Genomic DNA, 27,169 nt, shown 5'->3' on the forward strand with positions numbered 1-27,169 from the left:
TGTGTGCCAGGCCCCCTCCAAGCAGCTCTACTCTAGGGGTTATTGCATGTATACGCTAGTGAGACTCAAAGGGCGCAGTGGCGGGGCACAAGCTGGGCCCGGCTGGGGCGCAGGTGATGGGCAGGGGGCATGGAAGCTCGGCCGCTGTGTGGCCTTGGCTCAGTTGCCCAGTGCCGGGCCTACCCACGTGGACCCCCGGCCCGGCCCGGCCCAGCTACAAACAAAGAGCAGAAATGGGGAGAGTGAAACAGCCATACCCTTTAATGTCCCCACACAGGCTGGGCCTGTGCCCTGGGGACCTGTCCGCACCCCGCTGCCAGGGAGCACACAGGACCACCGGGGCCTCTCTCGGGGCCGGCGGGCGCTCAGGAGCGTGTCCAGTGGGGACACGACTGTGGCGGGCAGGCCGCACCGGAGGGCCGCTGCCCCCACTGCCCCCGGACCACGGCCCCAGCCGGGACGTCTGCCCAGGACGGGGAGGGAAAGTGCTGGGGGCCGCGAGGGGGCTTGCTTTCCATTGTGGGGGCCGGTCCATGTCGGTGCCTGCGCGTGTGTGGGGGCTGTGCGTATATGTGTTACAAGGTACGGATGTCTAGTAGCTGCGTGAGCTGGGCATGCACTACGTTCCTGAGGTCTGTACAGAGTGGCTCTGCCCCCACCTGGGCACCGGCCATCATTTTTTCCGGGCCAGGAAGGCCACACCTAGGATTAGGGCCATGGCTGCCACAGCCACACCCCCCGCCACCAGCAGGGGCGTCAAGTTCTCAAAGGGGCAAGGGCCTCGGCCCCCGGGGCCCCCGCTGGGGGCTTCCTCCTCCTCGGCCCCATCCCCAGGGCCCTTGGGCTCGGGGGTGGCTTCGGGGCTGCTGGGGGCTGCTGGGGTCGGCTTCAGGTTGCTGTGGTTATTGAGGAGGGTGGGGTCGGCCTTGGCCGGGGTCTTCTTGGCGGTTGGTGGGGTGGGGGCCGCCGCAGGCTCTTGCTTCTCTGCTTGGGCCTCCTTCTTCCCGGGCTTAGCGGAGGGGGCTTTCCCGTCTGCAGCTGGCGGGGCTCTGGGCTCAGCAGCAGCCTGGGGGGCCTTGGTGTCCGGCTTGGGGCTGCTGGTCGGCTTCCCCCGGGACTCCATGATGGGAGGAGCTGCAGGCTGCGTGGGGTGTGCGTGGACAGGTAGCTGGAACACAGTGGCTCAGGACAGCTCACCCCTGGGCATTATCTAGGCCTGGAGAGAGACACAGTCAGGCTAGGGCAAGAGACTCAGCCCTCCTGGTGGCCCCTACCATCTTGTCCCCACAGAGGCCCCGCCCAGGTCTCTGGACAGCCCCAGGAGACCCCGCTCAGGGCGCTCTTCTTGCAGGGCCTGTTCTCCGTCTGTCCCCGACCGACCACTCCCCGAGAAGCCCCTCCAACCGCACAGGAAGAGCCTGCTTGCCCCAAGCAGACTGGGGGACGGGATGAGACCAGCCATCTGCAAAACAGTCCTGCTCCTACGTGTGCAATTTCCATCTGGCTGGGGGAAGGGGGGCCGAGGGGGAAGGGTATGTGGTCCTGAGGAGGCATGTGGTCAGCGGAGGGTGTGGCAGCCGTGCGGTGCCAGGGCAGAAACCCAGGCTGGGCTCGCTGGTGCCAGGGGGTGGGAACGGGCCCTCGGCTGCTGGAACTGGGATACAGCACACCTGAGGTGTCGCCCCGCAGCTGGAGAGCCCAGCTGGAGAGCCCAGCCGGGCAGGCAGGGACAGGCCCTGCCCCTCCCCAGCTCCAGGGACCCACCCCCAAGACCCGCCTTGCCTGCTGCCGTTCAAGGGCAGGGAGTCCTTCCTGAGCCTGTGGGGGGGGGCCCTGGTGTGAGCCTGGGTGGACACAGGCCATGTCCGTCAGCCTCAGCCCCAGCACCCTCAAACCTGGTCCCGGGCAGAGGATGGGGGCTCCAGGCTATGGGAAAGGACGGGCCCAGATCCTGTGTTCCACTGGGGGGTGCTGGGGGCACTGGAGGTACCGGCTGGGCCTGAGCCATCTCTCCCGGAAGATCTGGACGCCCCGTCTGCCCCTCCTCGGGGAGGATTAGAAGCCCCCCAACTGGGGCAGGGAGCCCACCTGGGAAGCCGAGGCCCAGGTTTTCCACCCAGGTCAGGCACCCTGACCACACCTGAAGGTCACCTGTAGGTCGCCGCGTGATGAGGGTGTCCCAGCGAGCAGCCCAGCTGCTGCCCCGCTTCCCGGGGAGCCCGGGCGGCCCCTCGACCCCTGCCGCTCGGGATGGGCGCCCAGCAGCGGGGCGCCGAGTTCACCAAGGGCGGGTGGTCTGCGCCCCCCGCAGCCCCCCGTTATTTTTGGTTCGCGCTGACGTCAGCCAGTGCCCCCTCCCCCTCCCAGGAGCCGCCGGGCCGGAGAGCGAGGCCCGCCAGGCGCCCCCCGTGACCTTCAAGGCGGGAGCCACCCACTCGCCCCGCGAGGCCGCCCTGTCGCAGCCCGCGCCCCGGGCCCCGGAGCCCCGCGGCCTTACGCTGCTGCTCCCGGCGCTCGGTCCTCGGCGCGGCGCGCTCTCCGGGACCAGGGCGGCGGCGGCGGCGGCTGCGGCTGCGGCTGCGGCGACTGGGAGTTTCCCACAATGCACTGCTCTGGGCGCCGCAGCCCGAGGGGGCGGGGCCGCATCGCCGCAGGCCCCGCCCCCTCGCATCACCGCAGGCCCCGCCCCCTCGGCCTCCAGGGCGCCCTCGGCTGGCGGGAACGCCGGGCCTGGCCCAGCTCCGCCGTGGGGCCCCAGGGAGGTTGCGGTGGGGCGGGGGGGGGGGGGGGGGGGGGAGGGGGCCGCCGTCCCGCACCTCCGATCCCGCCGCCGAGGGGGTCGGGGGGCTCAGGCCCTCCCCCAGGCCGGGGCGGGTCCGCGAGTGGGTGGACGGAGGTCGGCGAGCAGGACAGGGAGCCGGTTCCGAGGAGCACCCCCACCCCACCCCACCCCTGCCCCCAGTGGATCTGAGAGAAGTCATCTACTTAGAATATTTATTTATCTTCTCACAAGACAAGACACAAAAAGTTACAACTTCTTAAAACTCTTCAAAAGAAAAAATATAATTCTGTAAGCAGCAGCAGCAGCTTCCAAGGTACAGATGTGGTGGGAGAGGACGCTCCCAGGAACAACCGTGAACTGAGGGGCCCGGCCCGAGCCCCAGGTAGTGTCACCGGAAGGGGCCTCCAAGGACGAGGACGGAGCCCAGGTGGGGTACACAGCACCAGCACATCAGGATCAATCACCAATACAATCACGTGGCCTGGGGGGGGGGCGGCGGCAGGGGGCAGGGGGTAGGGGGCAGGCCTGCTTCGGCTCACAACATCCACAAAAGAGGGCGGTCTCGGGAGGGCAGAGTTTACGGAGTGTGGTCAGAGCCCTTCTGCAGAGGCCCAGAGAGTACGGTGGGCCCTGGCAGGGCTGAGGGGGTAGGTACCCCCAGGCTCCCTACTGGTCCTCATGCCTGCCCTCCCCACTGGCCAATCCTGGACCCAGGGTCGGGGGGTCTCAGGAGAGGGGTCTGCCGAGGTGCAGCAAGAACCAGGCTGGAAAAATAAGTTCCTGGATGGGGTCAGAGAGGAGCCTAGGGCACACATAGCACAAACACACACACATTGCCCGCTGTGTGGATAAGGCCAGCAGCGCCCCCCCACCGCCCACAGCCCCACCTTTGAAGGGCCAGGCCAGTTGAGGGCTGCTGGACACAACCTGCTCCCCAGACATTTGCACATGCACACAGACCTCACACGCTACGGGTTCCTAGCCTGCGGCGGGGGTAGAGGCCCACCAGGAGGGATGCTGGATCCCACGGAGGGGGGGGGGCTTGCCTGGAGGGGTCAGACCTCAGTGTGACCCCCCACTCGGACTCCTGGCTCAATAATGGGGGGCTGGAGACCCCAATCCTCCCGCAAGGCTGGCCAAGGTGAGAGGGGCGGCGGCAGGGAGAGGCTGGACGGATGGACACAGGGATGGACAGAGCACTTGTGCTCGGCAATAAATAGGTTTGTGCAGGGCCCCCTTTGTGGACTAGGGGCCAAGCCTCGGGGATGAGAGCTGGTAGACTGGAGTGTAGGGTCCGCTGGCTCAGCCCAGGCCTGGAGGCCCCAGCCCAGAGGCCAGCTCTGTCCCTGGGGCTGTTCAGGCCGGGGCGGAGCCGTGGCGGGGCTGGCTCCAGGAATGTAAAGGTTTCTGCGTTTTCTACATAAATAAGACATTGCTCCCAATGGTGGCACAGGCAGGGCCCCTCAGGGGCCCGGGTGCACCACCCATGTGGACCCTGCTCCCTTCCTCCGCTTCCCCCCACCCGCGTGGGAAGGCTGGGGAGAGACTTCCTCTGCTCAGTCCTGGGCGGCCGCCGGGCTCCGGCCCCCACTCTGGTCCCACTGGGCTGGAGGGCGTGGGTGGCTGCCGGGCTCAGAGCTGGGGCCCGGGCAGCAGCCCCAGCAGGCTCTCGGCGATGCCCAGGAAGTAGACCACTTGAGCGATGCCGAACAGCGGCGCGATGACCAGGGCGCGGCAGTAGGCACCCTTCAGGAAAGCCGCGGGGCCCTCGTGCCTCAGGATCTTCCTGTGGGGAGACGGTGGTCAGGACCGCTGGCCCCAACCGGCCCCAGCCCCAGCCCAGCCCCCGCCCCCGGGCCTCCCCACCTGGCGCAGTCCAGGAACCCCGTGTATGTGTCCTCGTTGACACCGCGCTGCAGCGACTGGAGCCTCGTCTTCACCACTGCAGGGGGGTGTGCGGGTCAGCGCGCGGCCCACCTCCACCCCGCGCCTGAGCCTCCACCTACAGCCCCCCACGCGGTGCCAGGCACTGACCGTCACAGGGGTTGACGGCCACGGCGGCCGCGCTCCCAGCCACACAGCCAGCCAAGAAGGACACGTAGAAGGGAGACTTCTCCCCGGATGCGGGACGGCCCAGCTGGTTCAGGTTGGCAAAGAGGGGGAAGTAGACGATGGAGAAGGGGACGTCCCTGGGTGGGGAAGAGAGGGCCGCTGGTCACCTAGCTGTGCCCTAGAGGCGGGCAGTGGGCAGGCCTCCCCCCCCAGACCGTCACCGGCCTGCCACCTGAGCAGTGTGGCCCCCAGGCCCTTGTAGAGGCCGGCGATGCCCTGGCTCCGAAGCAGGTCCCGGGTTAGCTGAGTAGCTGTGGGCCGGGGAGCGGCCGGGGCCTCCATGGCGGGCTGGGCGCCCCCTTGGGCGGATAGCTGGGCCTGAATCTTCTTCTGGGCAGCTGGGGAGAGAAAGCAGGGCTTGCTGGCTCTTCATCTGCACCTCCACCTCCCCACCTCCCGCCCCCGTGGGGATGGGGCTCCAGCTGAGACCCCGCCCTCCCCTCCTCACCAATGCGGCCTGCGTCCTGAAGCTGGATCTTCAGCATCTCCATGGGGGTGGTCACGATCACCTGGCAGGTGCCGGCCCCGCAGCCGGCCAACATCTCCTTAAACAGGGTCAGCTTCTGCCTGCGGGGAAGGGGTGGGGGCCGAGCTGCGGAAGCGGAAGCGGAAGCCCCGCAGCTCAGGGGGCTGCCGGCTGCCCTGGGCGTGAAGGGGAAGGGGTGGCAGGGGCAGATGCGGCCCTGGAGGGGTACAGGACCCGCCAGCCTCAGACTTCCCCTCCGGCCCTCCAGCAGTGGGCACCGAGCCCAGCGGACAGATGGCCCCACTGATGGGGCCTGGGAAAGATGGAAGGGCCATTCTCAGGCAAAGAGCAGTGGAGAGACCAGGGGCCTCATGTCCCCAAAGGGCCAGCCTTGCGGCCTGGGCCTCGGGTGACAGGGAAAGCGGGTCAGGCCCCCCACATCCCACCCTCCAGGGGCTGGTGCACGTGGCTGGGCCCTAAGCACCACTGACTCAGCATCCCTTAGTCCTCGTGCAGGAGGCAGGGGGGATGGGTCGGCAGGCAGAGCACTCTGTGGCCGTGGACCCCTCCCCCTCACAACCTCGGCCCACACCCCTCACCCATCCTTGGAGAGCTGGTATCGGAAGAAGTCATTGGCTGCCAGCTTGATGGCCTTCTCTGGGGTGACAAGGGTCAGGTTCACAGCGGCTCCTGCGGGCACGGGGGACACAGGCAGGTCGGTGGCCAGGGCGGGGGAGGCTCTGAGCCAGCACCAGCCTCCCAGCTGGCGAAGCCTCACCCCACCCCAGTCACTCCTTGGCTCCCCGTCCTGCCCTCTCACCCACATTGGTGCCAGGCGGGCAGGACAGGGCAGGGACAGGGGCAGTGCCTCTGCCTGGCGCTCCATTCACCCTGCCTGTGTGATCTTCCCGCTCTGGCTTCCCCGAGGAGCACCTCGGGGGGGGGGGGGGGCAGAGGTCAGCAGGTGCTCCTACTGGGTGGGGGCTGTGGGTGTGCGCAGGAGCCCCGGGGGAGGACACAGGCCTCAGTGAGCCAGAGCCCGGGAGGCAGTGGCCGGGCCCCCGCTCAGGGTCTGGGCAGAGCCAGGCCTGGGGATTGTCTCCTAAGCAGCTTTGCGTGAGGCCTCCTCCTGTGGGGCTCCCAGCACAGGTGGGAGGAGGCCCACCTGTCCCGAGGGCGGGGGGGGGTGCCCTGGGAGGGCGCTGGGAGCTTCCCCTCCCCACGGAGCCCAGGCCAAGGCCGCGTGGCCCTCCCGGCACCCAGGCCCCTCGGTCTCGTCCATACTCGCACAGGCCCGAGGGGGGCACCCTGCCTGGCTCTGACCCCCGCCTCCCGGGCGCACCGGCCTCAGAGGCTGCCCCGACCCTGGCCTCACCGCGGTACATGCCGAAGTAGCCCTCCGAGCGGATGGTCTTGATGAGGCAGTCGGACCTGCGGCCAGGGAGGAGGGGGAGGGAGGAGGGAGGAGGAGGGGGAGGAGTGAGGGGGGGGAGGAGGAGGGGGAGGAGAGGAGGGGGAGGAGGGGGGAGGAGGAGGGTGAGCCGAGCGGGCGCGGGCGCGCACCCTGACCCCGGGGAGCCCCCGCCGGCCTCCCCGCCCGCCCCGCCGCGGGCTCACATGCTGCTGTACAGGCGCTGGCCGTTCTGCTGGTTCTGCAGCCGCGTCTTGGCCAGGTCGATGGGGAACACGCAGGTGACGCCGATGAGACCCGCGATGCCGCCATTGAGGAGCTTGGCCGGCAGGCTGAGGGAGGCAGGGTCAGCGCGGGCGGGGGGCGCGGGGGGTTGCAGGGGCGCGGGGGGGGGCGGGGCGGGGCGGGCGCGCGGCCCCCTCACCTGATCTGCTGCTCGGCCATGGGAGTGGGCGCTCCCGGTGGCCCGGGCGGCGCGGGCGAGGCGGCGGCGCGGGGCGGTCCTGGGGCCCGGAGCTCGGGGCCGCCGCTGCCGTCCTGGGGGGGCCGAGCGCGTCAGCGGGCAGGGCGGGCGCCCCGAGCCCCCCGCGCCCCCGCGCCCCCGCACGGCCACCTGGTCCCCCGCAGGCCCGCCGCGCCGCCTCCGCCCGCACACTCACACTCACACTCACACTCACACTCACACTCACGCTCGCACACACTCATGCGCACACGGGCCGCGCGCTGGAGCGCTCTCTGCCTTAAAGGGCCAGGCGCCTTCGGGGACTCGGGCGCCACCCGGCATCTGGCGGCGGCCCCCACCCCGGCAGCCGCGCCCGGCGCCCGCCCTCTTCAGGACCGAGGCGGCGGGGGCCGGAGCCCCCCCCCGCCCCCGGCTCCGCGCAGCCCAGGGGAGCCCCAGCCGCCGGGCCCCAGGCAGTCCCCCCGGGGAGAGGCGCACGCGCCCCGCGCCCCACCCCGCGTCCGCCTCCAATGCAGCGCGCCCAAGAACCTCAGCGCCCCCGGCCCAGGTCCCCTGTGAGCTCGGGGTGCCTGGGCCCGGGGCAGGGGCCGCCCACCGAGCTCCCTGCGCCTGACCCCTCCACCCCGGGGAGCCCTCGCCCTAGGGACAGGGCAGGGGAGCGGAGCTGGCCTCGGGGACCCTCCGGGGGCCTCCCGGGGCCCTGGAGCCTCCCCACCGCCCCACGCCCCGGCTGGCTCCCGGCACCCCCCCCCCCCCGGCTGCCTCCCCCCGGCCTCCCCACCCCCCGGCTGGCTCCCCCGGCCCCCGCACCGCCCCCAGCTGACTCCCGGCCCCTCCACCCCCCACCGCGGCTGGCTCCCCCGCCCACCCCCACCCGGCTGGCTCCCCCCGGCCCCCTCAGACACCAGCTGTCACCGGCTCGCCCAGGGCACTGCCACGCGGGGTCACAAGGCTGGCTGCCGCCCGTGGTCCCCCGAGGGCTGCTGACCGTCGCCCCGGCCTCCCGGGCCCGCTGTGCCCCGAGCGCCCCGTGCCCCCTGCCCTGGGCCCCAGCGGCCGCGCGGCCCCCGCCCCACTCACCCCGAGTGCACCGGGGCCGGGCTGATCGGGACTGCGGCCGCCGGGGCTCGCGGAGGAGGAGGCCGGGGCGAGGGAGGCGCCCGAGGCCGGGATTGGCCGCCGGGCGGGGCGGGGCCGGCCTTGGGGGGGCCACTTTCTCTTTCACTTTGGGCGCGTTGGCGACTGTGCAGCGGGAGCCCGAGCGGGAGGGGGTGTGACAGCTTCCGAGGCCTGGTCAGTCCCTGGGCGGTGGGCGGGGCTCACGCTGACCCCCGCCGGGCCCACCGCCACCCCGGCTCCTCCAGGGCTCCCCCTCCCTCCCCCAGCCCCGGCCCACCAAGACCCCAGCTGACCCCAGGGCCCCCCTTCCCCCCCAACCCCAGCCCCAGCCCACCTCAACCCCAGCTGCCCCCGGAGCCCCCCCACAGCCTGGGCCTACCACGACCCCAGCTGCCCCCACCCCCCTCCGGGGACCCCAGGCCCCCCCACCCCCACTCAGCCCCAGCCCACTGGAACTCCAGCTGCAGCTGCTGGCTGGTTCTGTCTAGAGCTCTGGGACCCCAGGGATGGGGCGCTCTGTGTGCCCAGGTGCCCTGGGTGGACAGGGGTCTGTGCCCACCTCTGTTTGTGAGACCCGCATGTCTGTTGGATGAAGACACATTTCGTGGAAACCTCCCCCTAGGGCAGAGGAAGACATCCCCGTCCACAAAAGAGCTCAGGGAAGGGGTGGCAAAGTCCCCAGAGGCTGCTGGCTGCCACCCACACAACTGCTTACCTGGCAGGTCCAGAGGGCATGGGAACTGGCACTCCCAGAGCCCTCTGCCCTGCCGAGGAGCCCCTGACACACACACCCATGCCCCTAGCCCCCAGATAAGAGTCTGATCTCTGAACTTCCACCTGGCTTTTGCCTCCCCCCCGCCTCCAGGTGTAGACTGACTACAGCCAGCTGTCTGCTGTCCCAGGGCATCAGGGGCAGGGGCTATACTCTCTGAGGCCTACCCCTGCCCTCCGGGAAGCCGAGTGAGCCCTGCCTCCTGTCTAGGGTATGGGACACCTGGGGGGGGGGGCGGAAGTCAGAAAGACTAAGGTGAGCAGGAGAGGGGTCCAGAGGGATCCTTACCAGGGCTCCCTGCCTGGGCTGGTGCCAGCTGTTTCTCTCCAAGACCGACTCCGTGTCACAGCTGAGCTGCTAACACCCGTACTCAGCACACCTCAACAGTCCGGTAGGAATGTTCTGCTTGGGTTTATAGCCCCAATACAAAGAGTCAGGGTGCCCCCTAAGTGAGGTAGACTCGCTGCTGCCAACAGGGCAGATCCTCCGAGCTCTCTTACCTCCTGCCTCGGAGCTCCGCAGTGGACTTTGAGCAACCTAGATATGCTCGGAGGCGCTCTTAGCCCGGTTGCTCAGCACTGGCAGCACGTTAGAACCACTTGGGGGGCTTTGGAAAGTCCTGATGCCCAGATTATGCCTCCAGAGCAGCTAAACCAGAATCTTTGGAGCTAGGGCCCACAGATCTGTATTTTATCTCCCCCAGATCATTGTCATGTGTCCAAGCTTGGGAAATGGCGTTCCAGGGGCCGGGAACCTGGTTTCTGCCAAATATCAAAGGGGCCGGCACCACGCACGGAGCCATCTGGTTGGATCTCTCCTAGCTTCCCTTTTCCCCCTGCCAAAGCTGAAATCAAATTGTTTCTAAACCAGATTATCAAATTACATTAATTTGTATCATTATAGCCCAGCTTTTAATTTAAATCCTGCAGCCTGGCATCTGCTCTGTTATAGGGAACGAAAGAAAGGGGGCCTTACCTAAGTTTGGGCCATAGCATTAAATGGAGGGGGTGGGAGGAGGTTTCCTCTAAAGCCTGGATTCCCTTGGGATCCACGGGGAACTGAATTCAGGTGCCAAAGATCTAACCACAGCAACTTGCCCAAATGGCAGCTCTCCGTGGGTCGCCTGGGAAGATGAAGTTAAGTCCTATTTCAGGAGTCGGGGCATTTCTTTGTAGTCTTTACCTGAAGCAAGTAGGAGGTTGGGGGGGGCGGATACTGACTGTGTGAAGACTGGTTTCTGTCTTTCCAGCCCTAGAGAACAACTGGACTATATGCCCTTTCCAGGCAGCGCACGGGCTCCAAGCAGCCCAACAGGAAGGCCCATCTGTGTTTTAGTTTAGACCAGCAGTTCCATCTTCTGGCTCTTCCCTACCCGCATCCTGCCCACCTTCAAACTCCGGTCCTGCCACCAAGACAGCGAACTGGGTGTCAGCGGATTCGAGGGCTGTCAGAGGCCCAAGCAGACCCAGGAATGCCCCCGTGGCTTTGAGGTCTAGCCAAGATCCCAGCTTGGGATGGGACTCGGTACCTGTGTCCTGAAGCAGCCGGCACAGCTGGTACTGGGCGATGCCAGGCACACTGCGGAGGCAGCCAGAAGGGCTCACGGCAGAGGCCACCTCCTGGTTGTGTGTGTGAAGAACACGAAAACGGAAGCCAGAGATGCCGAAATCCTAGAGGGGAAGAAGGAGGGGAGGGAAACCTGGTTTGCCCGGCTCGGCTCCCGGCTCCCTTTCCTTTCCCACCGAAAGACAGGAAGCTGGGGCTCACCCTACTGGTGCCCCCGATCACATGGGTCCTGCTGGGGTCGGGCAAACTGGAGAGGAGACAGTACAATCAAGGTCATGAAGAACTACTGAAGGATGAAACTGGAGTCAATGAGGCAAGACAGGAAGGCGGGCTTGAGGTCCTTCTAGACATGAGAGCCTGCAGGGCCCAAAGCTCAAGAAACAGTTGCCGCAGCAAAGCTGGGGAGGCAGCTAGAGGTCCCCTTGGGAACTCGGTGGGTCAGCTCTCCGGTGCCCGCTCAGCCAAGTCCAGGCCCCTCAGCCTGGCCGGGGCCTTCCTGCAGCTGGTGCAAAGCCCCCCTCCTGGCAGGCAGCTCTTCACACGTGCGGGCCACCCACCGTTTCCAAAACGTGCTGCCCCACTTTTGGCAAAGCTGCTCCTTCTGCCAGGCCTGGCCTGGCCTCACTTCGGCGGCCGGGATCCTATCTTCGGGCCTCCGCTGCCCCGTATCTTTGCTTTGCGCTGCTTCCCCAGAAGTGCCGACCCTGACCTTCCCGGGGCCTTAGGCAGGCTGTGACAGCACTCCCTCCCTTGCCTTCCAGTTACCTCACGTATAGAACAGCATTTTAAGAAAGACAGTTGCTGGGGTACCTGGGTGGCTCAGGTGGTTAAGCATCTGCCTTCAGCTCAGATCATGATCCCAGAGTCCTTGGATCAAGCCCCACATCAGCTCCTTGCTCAGAGCGGAGTCTGCTTCTCCCTCTCCCTCTGCCCATCCCCCCCACCTTGTTCATGCTTGCTCGGTCACTCTCTCAAATAAATAAAATCTTAAAAAAAAAAAAAAAAGAAATACACTTGGGAGGAAAGACGATGCTTTGCCTGTTTTCATGCTCCCAGGGGCACTTGGCCCCCAGCTCCTAGCGCGGAGCCACTTAAGTCTATGGCCCGCGCGCGGCCTCACCCTGCCAAAGCAGGAACCTCGTGGCTCTCATTCCCAAGCCCCGCTGAAGCCAGCTCACCTTTCCACGCTCAGAACACTGTGGAGCGTGATGGGTTGGTCGAGCACAGGCAGCACGTCAGTGTCCCCTGTAATCACACATAGGCTGTACCTGCATATCGCACGAAAGAAGGGAAGCAATATCTGGGTTCCCGCTAATCTCCCCTTGGTCCCTTTCATGGTCTCCTCGGGCTACAGCTCTGATACTCTTACTGCTCCAGCACCCATCCAACCCTCCCAAAGGGGGCATGGTGAGGTGGTGGGGGGACCGGAAGGGGTCCTTAGACCTGGCTTGGGGGTAGCAAGGAAGAGGATCCAGAGACGCTCAGGACAACATCTAATCCTTCATCCGCCAGGCAGAGGCCAGTGCAATGGGGAGGGTGCGTGTCCCAGAGAGTCTCCCCGTAGAGTCAGGAGCTCCCACCCAGGGTCCCGACTGAATAGTGACATTATGTATGTGGCCGTCGTCGTGTTTGTTCTCCCCACGGCCCCCTGGTATCTCCATTTCACGGACCAAGAAACAGTTTCTTCAAAGAGACAAAGTTAATTCCCTCGCTTAGCAGGTGCTCGAGCTGAGGTTTGAACCCTGTCTTGTCAAATTCCAGCCCACACCCTTCCAGCGTTCCTCCTCTCATCCTCAGGCCCTGCCATGAACTGGGCTGGACTAGAGTCATGAAATTTGGACGTGTGTGTTTCTTCTAGAAAATGGGAGATCATCACCCCTAACCAGTGAGGACTCCAGAGGTAACTGATGTTAACGTGTGCGTGGGAACGGGACATGGGTTCTCTGGGGACACGTCCTCACCCCCACAGAGTCTGGGAGTCCGGCTTGGCCTCAGGCCAAGTGGCCGTGAAGTGGCTGCTGGGAGAAAGTGGTTATGTGGCAAGAAGAGGAAAAGCAGCAAAACCAGATCACGTTTGTTGTGTCGGTGTCTGTACCCGGGCAAAGGAATAAAAAAGGAAAATGGCAAAAAAAAAAAGTTTGGCTGAAGCATGTGGGTACGTTTGCTTTCACTTCAATTTCAGGGAGTTGTGCACAGCTTTGCAGGGTACACTAGGCGGTAAGACTATCGGGGTACATTGCATCAGGTTCTGACTTCTTGGCCTCGAGTGACAGGAACCCGCTCAGGGGCCTCATCTCGAGGCTGGAAGTCCAACCTCTCAGCAAATTCCAGGTATTTGTTCAGTGAGTCTCGGGAGTAGATGTCTCCCAGAGGGCTCCGAGGGTTGATTAGTGTGAGGCCTCTGACCTTTCTCCCCTAAAAAAGACCAAAAAACTGAAAACAAAAAACCAAAATAAATAAAACAAACCAAACCACCACCACCCCCCAACCATAACGGAGTTGGACACAACGGGTCCTACACATCTACCTCGAGTTCAGCCAGGGATCAAGCCAAGATGCCCAGTTCGCACACTTACCCGAGGCCTCTCGTCGGGATCTCAGCTCCTCCGGGAGGATCTCGAACATGCAGCTCTCCCACTGCCCCCCCGGGACAGCAGGAGCGAGGACCTGGCTCAGGGCTCCCAGCGGGACACGTCCCCGGGGCCCACAGCGCCTCGGCCCTCCAGCCCCATTGGGGCAGCGGCACCCACCTTCCAGGCGTCTGCCTCATCACGGCAGGCCCGGCCTCACGCACGGCCCCTCAGTGCCCGGTCCTCGCCTCCGTGGTTGGGAAGGCAGGCACGGCCCGAGCACCGCCGCCCCAGAGCTCCGAGCCTCAGCCCCCGTAACCCCGAGCAATCCCTCGCTCCCGGGCTGCGGTCCCACTGCCTCTCCCTGCCCTGATTTCTCTATCCTTCCCCCGCCGTCGCTTACGTGGGGGGACAGCAGGGGCCCTTCCCCTTCCACATGCCGCGGGACATTCCACGACCTAGGTGGGCTAGCGGAGAAGGGGCCCACCCTCAGCTCAACCTTCCAGTACAGGCGGGAACTGAAGGCGGAGCCGCCGTAGAAGCAGGTGGGGACCAGAGAGGCTTCTGGAAGCACAGGGCTACGAGGCCGTCAGTCTGGGGGTCTCTCTGTCAGGACGTGCCAGGCCCCCCAGACCAGTAGCCACACTACAGACGGAGAAGGTTCCTTGGGCCATCCCTCCTACCCGGGGCTTAATTTTTGGTCTGAGGCTCCGTAGAAGTGACCTTCCTGTAGCCGTTCTTTGGGGAAATGCTAGAGAAGGAGGAAGGGAAGACCATGGCTCCGAATGGTTTGGGATCCCGGTGACAAACCCCAATGGGCCCGCTGGCAGGTGAAACGTAGTCCTCGGCACGTCTCGCCAGCCCCCTGTCCACGCCTTGGGAGCCGAGGTCCATGCCGGGGAGGGCTGCATCTCTGCACGGCTTGGGGTACCTGCACCTGGCGAGCCTGTCGGTTCTTTCCTTCCCCCCTTCGGCCTCACTGATGAGCTAACCAAGGGCCCAGGCCTCCGAGTGGAACTGGCCATCTGGCCACCACCTTCTGCGCGGCCGGAGCTCGCTGGGCCCAACGCTCTTGCTTGGGTGGTAGTCGGAGGGAGGCTGACAACACATCCCGCGGCCTTATTGGACCTAAAACTAATCCGCCGCCCCCCTTCTTGGCAGAGGAGACAGGAGTTAGGAAGTTGAAATGACTAAGCCAGCTTCCCGGGGCTCCCCGTACCGGAGGGGGGTCCCGAAGCCCAGCTAATGACTCAGCGAGTTGGCTCCAGTTGTCCCTATTTCTGAGGAGACCTCCTTGAGGACTGTCCCGTGATTTCCTTCCATACTCGTGGGGGCCTGAGTCTGTCCCTCCTACAGGAGTAACAGGAAGGTGTTTTCATCAGGGTAGAAGTTCCAGCGCTTCGGGGCAAAGGCCTGTGCGTCCAAATATCCTTCTTCCCGGAGACCCGATGCCCGCGTGCTGCTGTTTCGCCGGGGAAAGCACGTTGACTTTCCACCCGGATCACGCAGAACCTTGGTGGGAGTGGGGAGTACAGAGGCGATTCAGAGCCACCACCTGGGGACCCACAGGAGGCAGAGGTCAAAAACCATGTAAGTCCCCATGTGAGAAGGTTGAACCCCTTCGTCTCCCGCCCCCGCCCCCAGGAGGGACAGGCACCGGGAACTCCCTCATGTGGGACCCGCCGGCCTTTGCTCTGCCCTGGCCTTGAGGGTCTCTGCTGGTTCTAGAAAATTCAGAAATTCCCCCAAGAATACCGCCCTCTACCAGGGAGGCCTGAGGCTGCGGGACTGACTCCCGTTTTCGGGATCCAGCTGAGCAGGTGGCTTGCAGGAGTGGGTTGGGAGCCGGGCGTCCTCCCCCCGTAGCCCGTGGATAGACCCGGAGGGACTGGTGCCCAGGCCCCGGCCTTGCCTCGCTCAGCGTCAGACTACGGTCTTTCCCAACGAGCAGAGCATCCAATCCCACGTCACGGGGCGCCTGCCTGAAGCTATCAACTCTCCAGGTGACGCAGACCATTAAGTGTGAGAGTTTGGACAAGAACTCAGGCCTTTTGAGTTCTAGGGCAGTGCTCTCTCCACCAGCCCGGCTGCCTCCTGAGGACGTTTCACTCTGGACATTTTCTAGAAGTTTCTAGAAGTTGTTCTAGAAGTTGTTACCCAAAGAAATAGGGAGGAAGCCAACCAAGAATCTGGCGCCTCGGGTCCTTCCCTCGATGAGAACAGGTGTCCGGTGGCCATGAGCCTTTAGACCCTGGAGTTACTCGCAGCGGTTGCCCTGTCCAGTCGGGATATTGCGGCAGGACATCCTCGGTGACGTTCATGTCACTGTGACTCTGCTGTTGACAAACAGAGCGTGAGGACAGCCAGACTGGGAAGACCCACAGGCCTCAGCCTACTGCTAGCACGCGTGTGGGCCTCACAGAGGAGGACGGGGGAGCGTGCCCCGTGATGAACAGAGCCCCCGTCTTCCTGTCGTAGGTTACACGCGTGGGGGATTCACGGGCGAGTGTGGCCTCCCCTCCTGTGCACTTGGGCCGGGGCCATAGATGCACAAACACCCATCCAGAGCACAGCCCCGAACACAGTAAGCCAGGAGTTCACGTGTGTTGTTCTAGAAGCTGTTTCCCTGCTCCCTGCCCTGAACTCTTAAGTCTGGTCACTAAGGAACATTCTAGGTGGACTAGACCCGGTGTTGGGTCCCAGCACAGCCCAACACTTGGCTTACGGTCAGTCATCAGAGCAAGGCAGAGCTTATTCGCACGGATTCCAAGCTTAATGAAGCCCCGGAGATGGAAGGAGACTAATGGCTCCACTTGCCCTGCCCTATACGGACCTCTCTCAACGTCTAGTAAGTACTCAGAACATTTTAAGGGGAAATCTCATGGCCCCACAAGGCAGTTCAGTCCATGTTTAACAACTTCCAAGTGTGGACCCCCGGGTGGCTCAGCGCTTCAGCACCCGCCTTCAGCCCAGGGTGTGACCCCGGGGTCCCGGGATCGAGTCCCGTGTCAGGCTCCCTGCAGGGAGCCTGCTTCTCCCTCTGCCTGTGTCTCTGCCCCTCCCTGTGTCTCTCATGAATAGATAAATAAAACATTTTAAAAAAATAAAACACTTTCTTCTGAGAAAGGCCTACTTTGAGAAAAAAGGGAAACTGAACAGGTAGGTGCTGCATGTCCACCCTGTGCCTCAGCAAGAACCCCGCAAAGCAGGAATCGCTCTAAGAAAAAGGGATTTTGGGATCCCTGGGTGGCACAGCGGTTTAGCGCCTGCCTTTGGCCCAGGGCGCGATCTTGGAGACCCGGGATCGAATCCCACGTCGGGCTCCCGGTGCATGGAGCCTGCTTCTCCCTCTGCCTGTGTCTCTGCCTCTCTCTCTCTCTCTCTGTGTGTGACTATCATAAATAAATAAAAATTTTTAAAAAAAGAAAAAGGGATTTTGAAAGAAGGGAGGGAGGAAGAGAGGGAGGAAGGGAGAGGGAGAGACAGAGAAGGAGAGACAGAGACGGATAGAAAATCAAAAGCCTGAGTACATTTTTCTGCTGGACTAGAGGTTAGGAAACTCCTGCCCAAGGGGCCAAATCCAGCTGCCTCTTTTGGTTTCGTTTTGCTTTTAACTTTTAAAGATTTATTTATTTATTTGAGAGAGAGAGAGAGGGAGAGAGAGAGATGCACACGCAAAAGGGGAGGAGAAGCAGACTCCCGGCCCAGCAGGGATCCCGATGCGGGGCTTGATCCCAGGACCCCGAGATCACAACCCAAGCCAAGGGCAGATGCTCACTGGCTGAGCCCCGCAGGCGCCCCAGATGCCTCTTCCTGTAAATGAAGCACGGCCGCGCACGTCTGTGGATGCGTGTCCTTGGCCGCGTGTACGCTTCCACGGGAGGGCGGAGGAGCGGTGACACAGACCCGGGCTCACGAGGCCCAATGCTTCCCTAGGTAGCCCCGTGTGGAAGGCGCTTGCCATCCCTTACTCCAGAACATGGGCCCTTCTTTCCCCGTTTCTCCTAGGTTGGCCACTCCAGACCCTCGGAGCTCGGTCCTCGCATCCTTCCCGTGTCACCTCCTTACAAATGCCGCCAGCGGCTCCCGGGCCCGGCCGTGGCCTCTCCCCGCCGGGAGCCGTGCGCGCCGTACACCTGCCTCTTGATCCGCACGGAGGACTTCCAGGACGGCGGAGGCTAGGCCTCATTGCCAGACGTTCGTTCGGGGCATGGGGGTGAGAGTCTTCAGTTCTAGCAAGCTCCCGAGACTCTCGACTATTCAAAGCACCTTGCCTCTGAGGGAAGGCGAAGCGATGGGGAGGACGGAGGAAACACCTTCCTAAAGCCTCGAAGAGTCAACCACCCGAAATGAGGCAGCGGGAAGCCCCGAGGTAAGAAAACCTGAGGCCAACAGCTGCCTCTAATTCTTTATAGGACAGTCCTCAGGTTCCCAGACACAGAGACTCCTTTTTTTCTAAAAATCTAGATTTACACCCCTTCGGGCAGAAGGCCACAGTTTGAATTCTTATTCTGGGTTACGTGCCCCCGTGCCCTCACGTCTGCTAAACCTTGTTGCTCCTCTCATGGGTTCGCGGCCCAACCTGTTCCAGCCCCGGCCAGTCTGCCGTGCTATCTCCAGGGCAGCCTGTACTCTCACCAGCGCCGCTGCAGGCTCCCAGATCAGGATCTCCCCAGGTCGGCCTTCACCGTCCCGAGCTCGGGCCTGGCACGGAGGGGTCAGGGGGAGGGGCACAGCCCCGGCCGAGGCTGAGCCCCGAGAGCAGGGTGCCGACTGAGCACTTTTGCTATGCGAGGTGGAGCAGCGACCAGACGAAGCCACAGGACAAAGTAGTGCCATCCTCAGCCGTCATATGGAGGACCTCACCCGCCAGAACTGGGAACGTGCAGGCTGGTCAGAAAGAATCGAACCAACATAAGCTCTCATGTCTACGCTAACCCTTTGCTCTACAAGCAAACGCTCTGTTCTGGCTCAACCCCCTTCCCCTAAAAGTAGGAGAGTCCTTTCCATGGGGCTCTCAACCCCGCAGAAAGTAGGTCATGCCTTCGTTCCCGACAGCCCTCACTTTAGGATGCTCCAACTGATGATTTTTTTTTTCTACTTTGCAATGGTGCAAAAGTGATATGCATTCAGTAGAGACTACTTGGAATTTTGAATTTTTTTCCTGGGCCAGACCCTGGGCACCGGCAGCAAGCGGCAGCCCCCAGTCAGCCCCACGATCACAAAGGTCAACAGGCATCTCACGACCATCCTGTACCCAGACGATGACCCTCCTACATTTCACTTGCAGTACAGGATCCGAGAAGTTACAGGAGATGTTTGACTCTTGATGGTAAGACAGACTGTGTAGAGGCCTGTGCCCAGGTGAAGGCCAACGTGAGCGGGCTGAGCACAATTCGGGGAAGTCAGGCTGGACTGCAATGCTCAGCAGCTGCGGTGTATGGGATGCGTTCTCACCCTGCAGCGGGCTCCTCAGCACGTAGCCCCTCGTGAGTCGAGGAGGACGTGCACTTGGAGAGCACAGAGCGGAAGGCAAGGGCCAACAGGGAGTCCCGGTTCCTCTTCGCGAAGGGTGGACCCCTCCGCCCCTGCCGGTCCTGGGGCGCTGGTGGGAAGGACTGCAGCGGTGGACAAGCGCTCTTTTCGATGGGCATGAAGTTACCACCAGGGAGGGGTCTGCTTCCCTCCAGGCTGGGCCCCCGCAGAGTGAAGGCCTTGTCCCGCGTCACCTTCATAACGAAATCAAAGATGCCACGTGGTCCCAGGACTTCAGCAGTAGCTCCAGTTCGGGCTGCTCGAGAGCCACCCTTGGTTCTCGCCCTGGAAGTCCTCGACGTTACCAGCGCTCCGGGATTCTCCCCCGTCCCCGGCTCTCAGCCAGAGACCCCCGGGGCCAGGAAAGCAGCGACCGACCGGGGCCAGGCAGGGAACCTGGAGACCAGTGTGGCCAACAAGCCGCCGAGGACAGAGGCTGCTCGCCGCGGTCAGAGTGAGAGCTTCTCAGATGGGGTGTGGAACGACAGCCAGATGCCGAGGCAAGTACCTCAAAGAAGTGTATTTTCTTGGCAAAACATATTTTCTAATAAGGAAGTGACTCTGTGATGAGGCCAGGAGGACACTGGCAGGTAGACCTCTGCCAAGATAGGTCTTTTCTTTTCAAGATTTTATTTATTTATTCATGAGAGACACAGAGAGAGGCAGAGACACAGGCAGAGGGAGAAGCAGGCTCCATGCGGGGAACCCGATGTGGGACCCGATCCCAGGACCCCGGGGTCACCCCCTGAACCGAAGGTGGACGCTCCACCACCGAGCCCCCAGGCGTCCCAACATGTGTCTTTTCTATTGGGAAAGTCTACTGTGAGAGTCGTTGGCCCACAAAGGCAATAATGTCCCTAAGTTGTCTGCTATTGGGGCCTACCAACCCTTTCCTCAATCCTCTTGTGTGCATCTTTGGTTTCGGCATCCCCCAGCTTCCAACCGTCTACCTATTACATCACACTGTTATGGAAGAGGGCCTTCTGGGGGCCCCTGGGGGGCTCAGTCGTTTAAGCGTCTGCCCTCGGCTCAGGCCCTGACCCCAGGGTCCTGGGATGGAGGCCCGAGTCAGGCTCCCTGCTCGGTGGGGAGTCTGCTTCTCCCTCTGCCTCTGCCTCTCCCCCCAGCTTGCGCACTCTCACTCTCTCTCACGCCCTGTCTCTCTCTCCCCCAATTAATAAAATCTTTTTAAAAGTCAGGGGGGGCGCTCCTGTAACAGCTAGAAGCTGTGTCTCAGAACCAGCTTAGCAGATGTCAACAGCCTCAAACAGTAGAAGCGGAGAAGGAGGAGCGAACGTGGGAAACGAGCCGGGAACAGCTGGTCTCCTGGTTGTTTGCGGTGTACAGGGGTAAACTCTTTATAGCAGGAGCTTTTTTATGTCACTTTTCCGTGTACCCCACAAGCTCTTCTAGCCCTGACTTGCCCTCCAGCCTTCCTTCCCTTTGCCACGTACCAACCTCTCCTGGAGTCCCAGTCCCCTGACCTAATTCAGACACTTCCTTCTTATTATGGTAAGTATGATAAGGATTGCAGAGACTCCTTTATGTGCATGGGAAGCAAGGTGCTGGGAAAATACACCCCTGAACACAAGCTGCAAAACTGAAATCTCAGGTAGCAGCAGCCTTTGAAGAGCCTAGGTTATATCTTATAGCTCCTACTCACCGACTGTAGCCTGTTGCAAGAAATACCTTCCCGTCTGGGCATGGGTTTCTCCACATGAAGGTAAGAAGATACCTCAATTCAAGGTGATAAAACTGAAGCTTAATGAGGATGAGTCACTTCTGAGGTCCCACAGTAGAGCCAGGATTTAAACCTTAGACCTCCCACTCTAGCCCAGAACTGAAATCCAGTCCTGCATGGACAGCAGCTGGGCTGCATGTCACAATGCTCAGGAGATCTCAATTTCTGGAACTGGATTAACTTCATCCCACAACCTTGTCCTCCCGTATTGTTCATGACTCAAAGCCCCTGGCCAGGAGCCGATAAATACTCTGGAAGTGGTTGCCTTGGTCTTGCATTTCTCAGAGGATCACTTTTCAAATACAGTGTCCAGAACACAAAATCCAGACACAGGAACAAACAGCATGAGACAAGACCAGTAGAGACAACAGAAAGACCCACTGGGCTCCGGCTACTAAGAGTAGACTGCAAAATAATTGCTTTTCTGTTCAAGGGGATAAAAATCCAAGTCTGAAAATTGGCAGATTAGAAATTATTAATATAACAGATTTGAAAGAAAACAATCAAATAGAGGTTAAAATGCAATGACCAAAAATGTGAAAAGCCTCAATGGGACAGTTTGTCATCATATTAGATAGAGGTAAGGAGAAAATTCATGACCCAGAAGAGGAAGCTAAAGAAACTTTCCAGAGTGTGATATGAAGACACAAAAGAAAGTTAAGAGAAGACATGAGAAAGTCTAAAATATACATATACATATTCATTTGGAGTCCCGAAGGAAGAGAAAAATGGAGCAGAAATAATCTGAGTAAGATGTTTTATCAGTGCCAAATAATCAGACACCAAAGCATGGATTCAAGAAGCCCAACAAATGCAAATTAGAATAAAGAAATCTACATATACATACAGATATATATATATATATATACATATATATATATATTTAGGATAAAATATGTATAATCTACAAAAAGACAAACATCTCAAAAGTAGCCAAGAGAAAAGTTACCCTTAAAGGAATAATAGACCAGAAGCTGGCTTCTGCCAACAGTGGCAACCTGAAACAATGAAATGTTATTTTCTTTTTTTTTAAATTTTTTATGATAGTCACACAGAGAGAGAGAGGGGCAGAGACATAGGCAGAGGGAGAAGCAGGCTCCATGCACCAGGAGCCCGACGTGGGATTCGACCCCGGGTCTTCAGGATCGCGCCCTGGGCCAAAGGCAGGCACAAAACTGCTGCGCCACCCAGGGATCCCTGTTATTTTCAATATACAGAGAGAAACTAGCTCCCAACCTAGAACCCCGTAGCCATCGAGGCACTGATATGTCATTAGGCGGTGCCACTTCCTCCCCCAGGGACTGGATTTGTGCAGAGGATACTACTAATCCACACGAGTAGGTTTGCCCTTAAAAACTAAGGCCCTCTGAGTGAAGGAGACCAGACGCAGTACGCATCGTGTCGTCCTACTTATAGAACAAGCAGAAGTAATCCAAGGTGATAAAGATCAGGACAGCGGTTGCCTGGGGAGGGAGTTGGGAAACTGAGCACACTGGAGTGTGGGGACCTTTCTGGGTCTAGATGATCTAGAGCTTGATGAGGTGGTGGCTACGTGGCTATAACCATTTGTCACAGTTTGAACTGCACACTTAGGAATTTTACTGTATTTAGGAAGTGGGTTTTTAAAATGCAGCTGTAGCTAATTTAAAACTCTGTTGGGATAATAAATAGCAAAGCGAAGTTTGTTTCCAGTGCTGGCCCATGGAGTGGAAAGTCCAACATGGGGGCCGGTGCCAAGGACACAGGACACCATATTTACATAATTATTTACAATAGGAAAAAAAATGAAGAGCCAATTCTCAAAAAAAAAAAAAAAAGGCAATATAGAGAATGTTTAAGTCTGGATGAAATGGATTAATTTAGCTTAAACATGTAATTTATTAATCCTAATTCCAGATGAGAAATATTGAAACAGTTTACACAGAAGTTATCAAAGAACTAATTCCCTAAAAAAGTACCTGGCCCAGACAGTCTCAGCAGGAATTCTACATTTATTTATTTATTTATAGTTTTATTTTTTAAAAGATTTTATTTATTTATTTATGAGAGACAGAGAGAGAGAGAGAGAGGCAGAGACACAGGCAGAGGGAGAGGCAGGCTCCATGCAGGGAGCCCGACGTGGGACTCGATTCCGGGTCTCTAGGGTCATGCCCCAGGCTGAAGGCGGCGCTAAACCACTGAGCCACCCGGGCTGCCTTCTACAGTTATTTATTTATTTATTTATTATTTTTTTCCTCTACATATATTTAAAGGAGTATATTATTCTAGTGCTATGCAAGCTACTCTAGAAAAAGGAAAAATATCCATGTTTCATAATTAAACAATAACAGATTTCAGAAAGTTTATAGGAAGAACTATGGACAACTCTCCCCAATGATTAGATCGTCAGTACCTAAAAGCTGGATACTACTCAGCGAACATAACCCAACAGCATCGTGACATAACCTTGGACCAAACAGGATCATTCTGAGGATGGCAAGATGGTTCAATCCTAGGATTTATTTTTTTTTATTTTTATTTTTTTTCAATCCTAGGATTTAAATTAACTTTTCATTAATAGATTCTAGAGGCATAAAAATCACTTGATCTAAAGACATTAAAAAAAAAATCTGACAAGTGTAGCCCCGGTGGCACAGTGGTTTTGGTGCCGCCTGCAGCCTGGAGTGTGATCCTGGCGACCCGGGATCGAGTCCCACGTCGGGCTCCCTGCACGGAGCCTGCTTCTCCCTCTGCCTGTGTCTCTGCCTCTCTCTCTGTTCTCTTATAAATGAATAAATAAAAATCTTAAAAAAAATCTGACAAAATTAGAAGCCATTCTTGACTTGGGCAATCGGATGAATAGATACAACTTTAACGTTAGATACCTCTCAGCCAGAAAGCCAGCCTCCTGCTTAGTTGGGGAAACTCTGAAACTTTGAACTCCTGGACAAAAGAAAAGGCCACCCATTGTGGCTGTTAACTAACACAGTACCAGAAGTCTCAAGTGAGAACATTAGGCGGGGAAATAAACTAGGGTTAGAACAAGGGAATTTGGAGATCTGTTATCTACAGATTATCCCTGTCTGCCCGAAAGACACGAGAGGATTAGGAGATGTTCTATGAGAGAATTTAGTAGAATAGAGGCCCAACTCGTGTTTCGTTAAATACAATTTTATCGGAACACAGTCACATCTGTGTGGCACATATATGCCAGTCAGACTTTGGTAGTAAACACCAGACCAGCATGTTCGACACTGGGTCACTTACGTAACGAGCGTACCCAGCAACTGCCCAGCAGCCCCAGCCCCGTGCAGTGTTTAATCCCAACTGCTAGGAAGTAAGAATGACTCCCAGCCTTCAGCTGGGCAAACTAAGGACATAATTTATTATGTCCCTTAATTGAACAGGGTCCCCCAACATATCCAGAATAGGTATGAATGGTCTAAGCTGTTTGGGGGGGACACAGAACCCTCCAAAACTACGGTATTATCAATGACAGCTAACGCTGGGCGCTGCCTTCAACTAGGCCCTGGTCTGGGGGACGTAATCCTCAAATCAACTCTGTTAGCCTCACTTTACAGGTGAGAAAACAGGCCCAAAAGATGGAGGTGACTCACACGAGTAGGTGGGGAAGGGGGGCTTTAACGGGAAGTTAGGTGGGGAAGGGGGGCTTTAACGGGAAGTCTGCTAAGCCCGGGCCCCAACTGCCCCCCTAAACTATCCCTCCCGAAGGCCTCTCCCTGGAAAGCTGTAGACACCTTCAAAGCTTGGTGTTCACCTCCGGGGATCCAGAAGCCCCCTGAGTCCATTGGTGCCCCTACCCCACCGGGGGCTCAGGAACCCCAGCTGAAGCCCCCCTCCCACTCCACAGCCTGCAGCTCCCCCATCCACACTACCCCACGTTTACCTTTGTCTCTGTTCCCACTCATCTCTCTGCCAGTCTAAAGTCCCAGTTGTGCCTGAGAAACTATCCTTGAGCATCGGGGCTCAAAGACGGCTCCACGTGGCACCCGCCTCCTCTCACGAGGCTTGCTCCCAGCTCCGCCCATAAGTACAAGGTGGTTTCAAGGGCGATCCCAAGATCCACCTTTTCCCTTCCAGGGTCGCCCCATGGCATTCCCGAGGACCTACACTGGCCTTTCTTTGCATCTTTACGGAGTAAGACTGTGACGCCCGTCCATGGAAGAGCCATATGTCGGAGCGGTGGTGCTCAAACTTCGAGGCACTGGCACGTCCTGGGGAGCTGCTGTCGCACAGGAGGCTCCTGGAAGCAGGCTGGGGCCTGGGCCCGGGCCCGGGGATCAGGCAGCACCTGAGAACCGCTGCAGCAACTGCGCCTCAAGTAAAGAGTGGATGAGCTACTAACTGTCCCCGTTTCTGGAGGACAAGTTGAGGGGGCTGACCTGGGCAGGAGGGGCGGCTTGACAAGGCAGCAGGGCCGTGCTGGCCCGAGGGACTACCCCCAGTCATTGTCCCGGGCTTCGGTTCCTCCCTGTTAGAGGGGGGAGGTCGTGAGGACTCCCTGGCCGAGGCTGGTGTAAAGGCCAAGTGGGGGCAGATGCCGAAGAGGCGGGCGGCTGGAGTTCCGCGGGTTAGCGGGTGCGTCTCGCCTCGTGCAGCTGCTGTTCACTGTCCCTGACCGTGGACAAGTAAGGCCCAGGGTGGCCCACGTGCTGAAAGGCCCCTGCCTGGTGACTTCCCCACCGGAGTGGGGGCGTGTGGCGCCCGGAGACCTGGGCTCCACCCAGGATCCCAGCGCGGGAGGCCGTAACTGGGTCGGGGCCGTGTCCGCAGACAAGCACGATGGGTGACACGGACTCCAGGTGACAGCGAGCAGGAGCCGTGGGGGGCACCTTCCCACAGGGGTCAGGACCTCGTACCCCCCAGCCCGGCCTCGCACTCCTCCTGTACCTCCCGCCCTGCTCAGGAAGCCCTTCCTCCCACTCACCTGGTTGGCGGGCCTCTGCTTCCCCTTCCCGGCTAGTGTGTGTCACTGCCACCAAGGCATCTTCGTCCTGGACACCCCAGGGGGGTGTGGGGGCCACACCCTAGATCCCCTGACTTTGCCCAAGCGAGGGCAGAAAGCACACAAGCCAGGCAGTGTGCCTCAGGGCCCCTGCTGTACCTGGGCCTGGCCTGGCCTGCCCCCGGGGCCCGCTGGGCTGTCACCTCCCGTCCCTGCTCAAGTGTCTCCTGCTCCCACAGGGCCGCCTGCCTCGCCCACGGCCTGCTTCCCCCCGGGCACGCTGTGGTGCCTCCTGCCCCGGCTACCTCCCATTTCACGGCGCTCTCCCTTCCACGCGCACCACACGCGTCCTTATTCATCACCCGCTCCATCTATTTTGAGTCCACACGCAACTCCGTGAAGGCAAAGGCCTTCAGCTGCTTGTTTACTGGTGTTTCTCCAATGCGAAGGCTCACACCTGGCCCTTGGGGAGGCTCCGGAGCAGTTGTGCAGGAATGAGTGGATGGTCGGACGGATGGATGGATGGACAGACAGATGGACGGATGGACGGATGGTCGGCTGGACGGATGAACACCATAAGGCAGCTGCCCCAGGTCAGAGCCTGCCTGCACTTGGGCCTCCCAGGTTCTGCCCTCGTTCCCCGGGCTCTGGGGTGCGGGTGTGGGTGGGGGTCTTGGTTTCTGTCTGCTCAGTGTTCCTGGCCACTTAACAGTAACTGGGACCCGCGTGAGGGAATCGGCTGTGGGGGGACAGCAGGCGGGTGCTGGCCTGCGAGAGGGCTGCCCAGAGGAAGGTTCATTTCCCACCGCCTGGACGTCGTGGGGCCCCTGCCCCCTGCCCCTGCCTGCAGCCCCAGCCCCTGCCCGCAGCCCCAGCCCGCAGCCCCTGCCCCCTGCCCGCAGCCCCCTGCCCCTGCCCGCAGCCCCAGCCTGCAGCCCCAGCCTCTGCCCGCAGCCCCTGCCCCTGCCCCCTGCCCCTGCCTGCAGCCCCAGCCCCTGCCCGCAGCCCCAGCCCGCAGCCCCTGCCCCCTGCCCGCAGCCCCTGCCCCTGCCCCCTGCCCCTGCCTGCAGCCCCAGCCCCTGTCCGCAGTCCCGCCCTCCTGCGCCGCCGTAACGTGGGTTCGCCATGAGGGGGCGCTACACCCTCACTTTCCTTCCGGGCTTGGCGGGCGGGCGGGCGGGGCGGGCAGCACGACCCACTCCCGCCGCGGCCCTGCGCCCGCTCTCCCGGGCCCGCCAATGTCACGCGACCACACAGCGTCAGTGGCAGGAGGAGAATCCGGACGTGGGGAGCACCGAGGGCCGCCCGCCCGCCCGCCCCCCCTCCCCTCCCCCCCAGCTCCCTGCGGCACCCGCGAGCCCCACGTCCCGCTGCGGCTGGGCCTCCCTCGCGGGGTCCCCGGGTCCCCTCCAGGCGCGCAGGGCGGGAAAGGCGGAGCTGCGCCCCAGGGCCGGACCCCACTGCGCGGCCCGCTTCGGGGGGCCTCCGGCCGGGCAGGCTCAGCGCTGAGCGCGGCGGGCGGAGGACCCCGCCGGGAGTCTGCAGGCGGGGCTCGCTCCCCGGCGCCCGGCCTCCAGCAGGTCCAGCAGCCGCGCGTCCTCGGCCTCCCGGTGTCGGTGGGAAACGGAGGCCGGACCGGCCTTGGGGCGCTCGGACCGGCCTGACTCGGCGTGAGCCCGGCCTGCGC

The 27,169-nt window shown here is 60.9% G+C and overlaps 2 protein-coding genes across 3 annotated transcripts; both read right to left on the reverse strand.

Moving 5' to 3' along the window:
- Positions 1–238: 238 nt before the first annotated feature.
- On the reverse strand, positions 239–2,598 carry CEND1 (cell cycle exit and neuronal differentiation 1). The gene is made up of 2 exons (XM_055301087.1): positions 2,498–2,598; positions 239–1,216 (listed from the first exon to the last, which is right to left on the reverse strand). Exon 2 carries the CDS (start codon positions 1,121–1,123, stop codon positions 674–676), a length of 450 nt encoding a protein of 149 aa, XP_055157062.1. The 5' UTR covers positions 1,124–1,216; positions 2,498–2,598; the 3' UTR covers positions 239–673.
- A 382-nt stretch (positions 2,599–2,980) lies between these two features.
- SLC25A22 (solute carrier family 25 member 22) lies at positions 2,981–8,428 on the reverse strand. Of its 2 annotated transcripts, none has more exons than XM_055301262.1 (10): positions 8,315–8,428; positions 7,196–7,308; positions 6,978–7,103; positions 6,736–6,791; positions 5,960–6,050; positions 5,343–5,461; positions 5,067–5,232; positions 4,817–4,971; positions 4,649–4,724; positions 2,981–4,568 (listed from the first exon to the last, which is right to left on the reverse strand). In XM_055301262.1, the coding sequence occupies exons 2-10, from the start codon at positions 7,213–7,215 to the stop codon at positions 4,415–4,417; spliced, it is 963 nt and encodes a 320-aa protein (XP_055157237.1). In that variant the 5' UTR covers positions 7,216–7,308; positions 8,315–8,428; the 3' UTR covers positions 2,981–4,414. The 2 variants fall into 2 exon arrangements, with proteins under 2 accessions (XP_055157237.1, XP_055157239.1); XM_055301264.1 differs by lacking the exon at positions 8,315–8,428 and adding an exon at positions 8,150–8,256.
- Positions 8,429–27,169: the final 18,741 nt, after the last annotated feature.

The sequence above is a fragment of the Nyctereutes procyonoides genome, unplaced genomic scaffold, assembly GCF_905146905.1.
Source record: "Nyctereutes procyonoides isolate TBG_1078 unplaced genomic scaffold, NYPRO_anot_genome, whole genome shotgun sequence".
Taxonomy (NCBI): domain Eukaryota; kingdom Metazoa; phylum Chordata; class Mammalia; order Carnivora; family Canidae; genus Nyctereutes; species Nyctereutes procyonoides.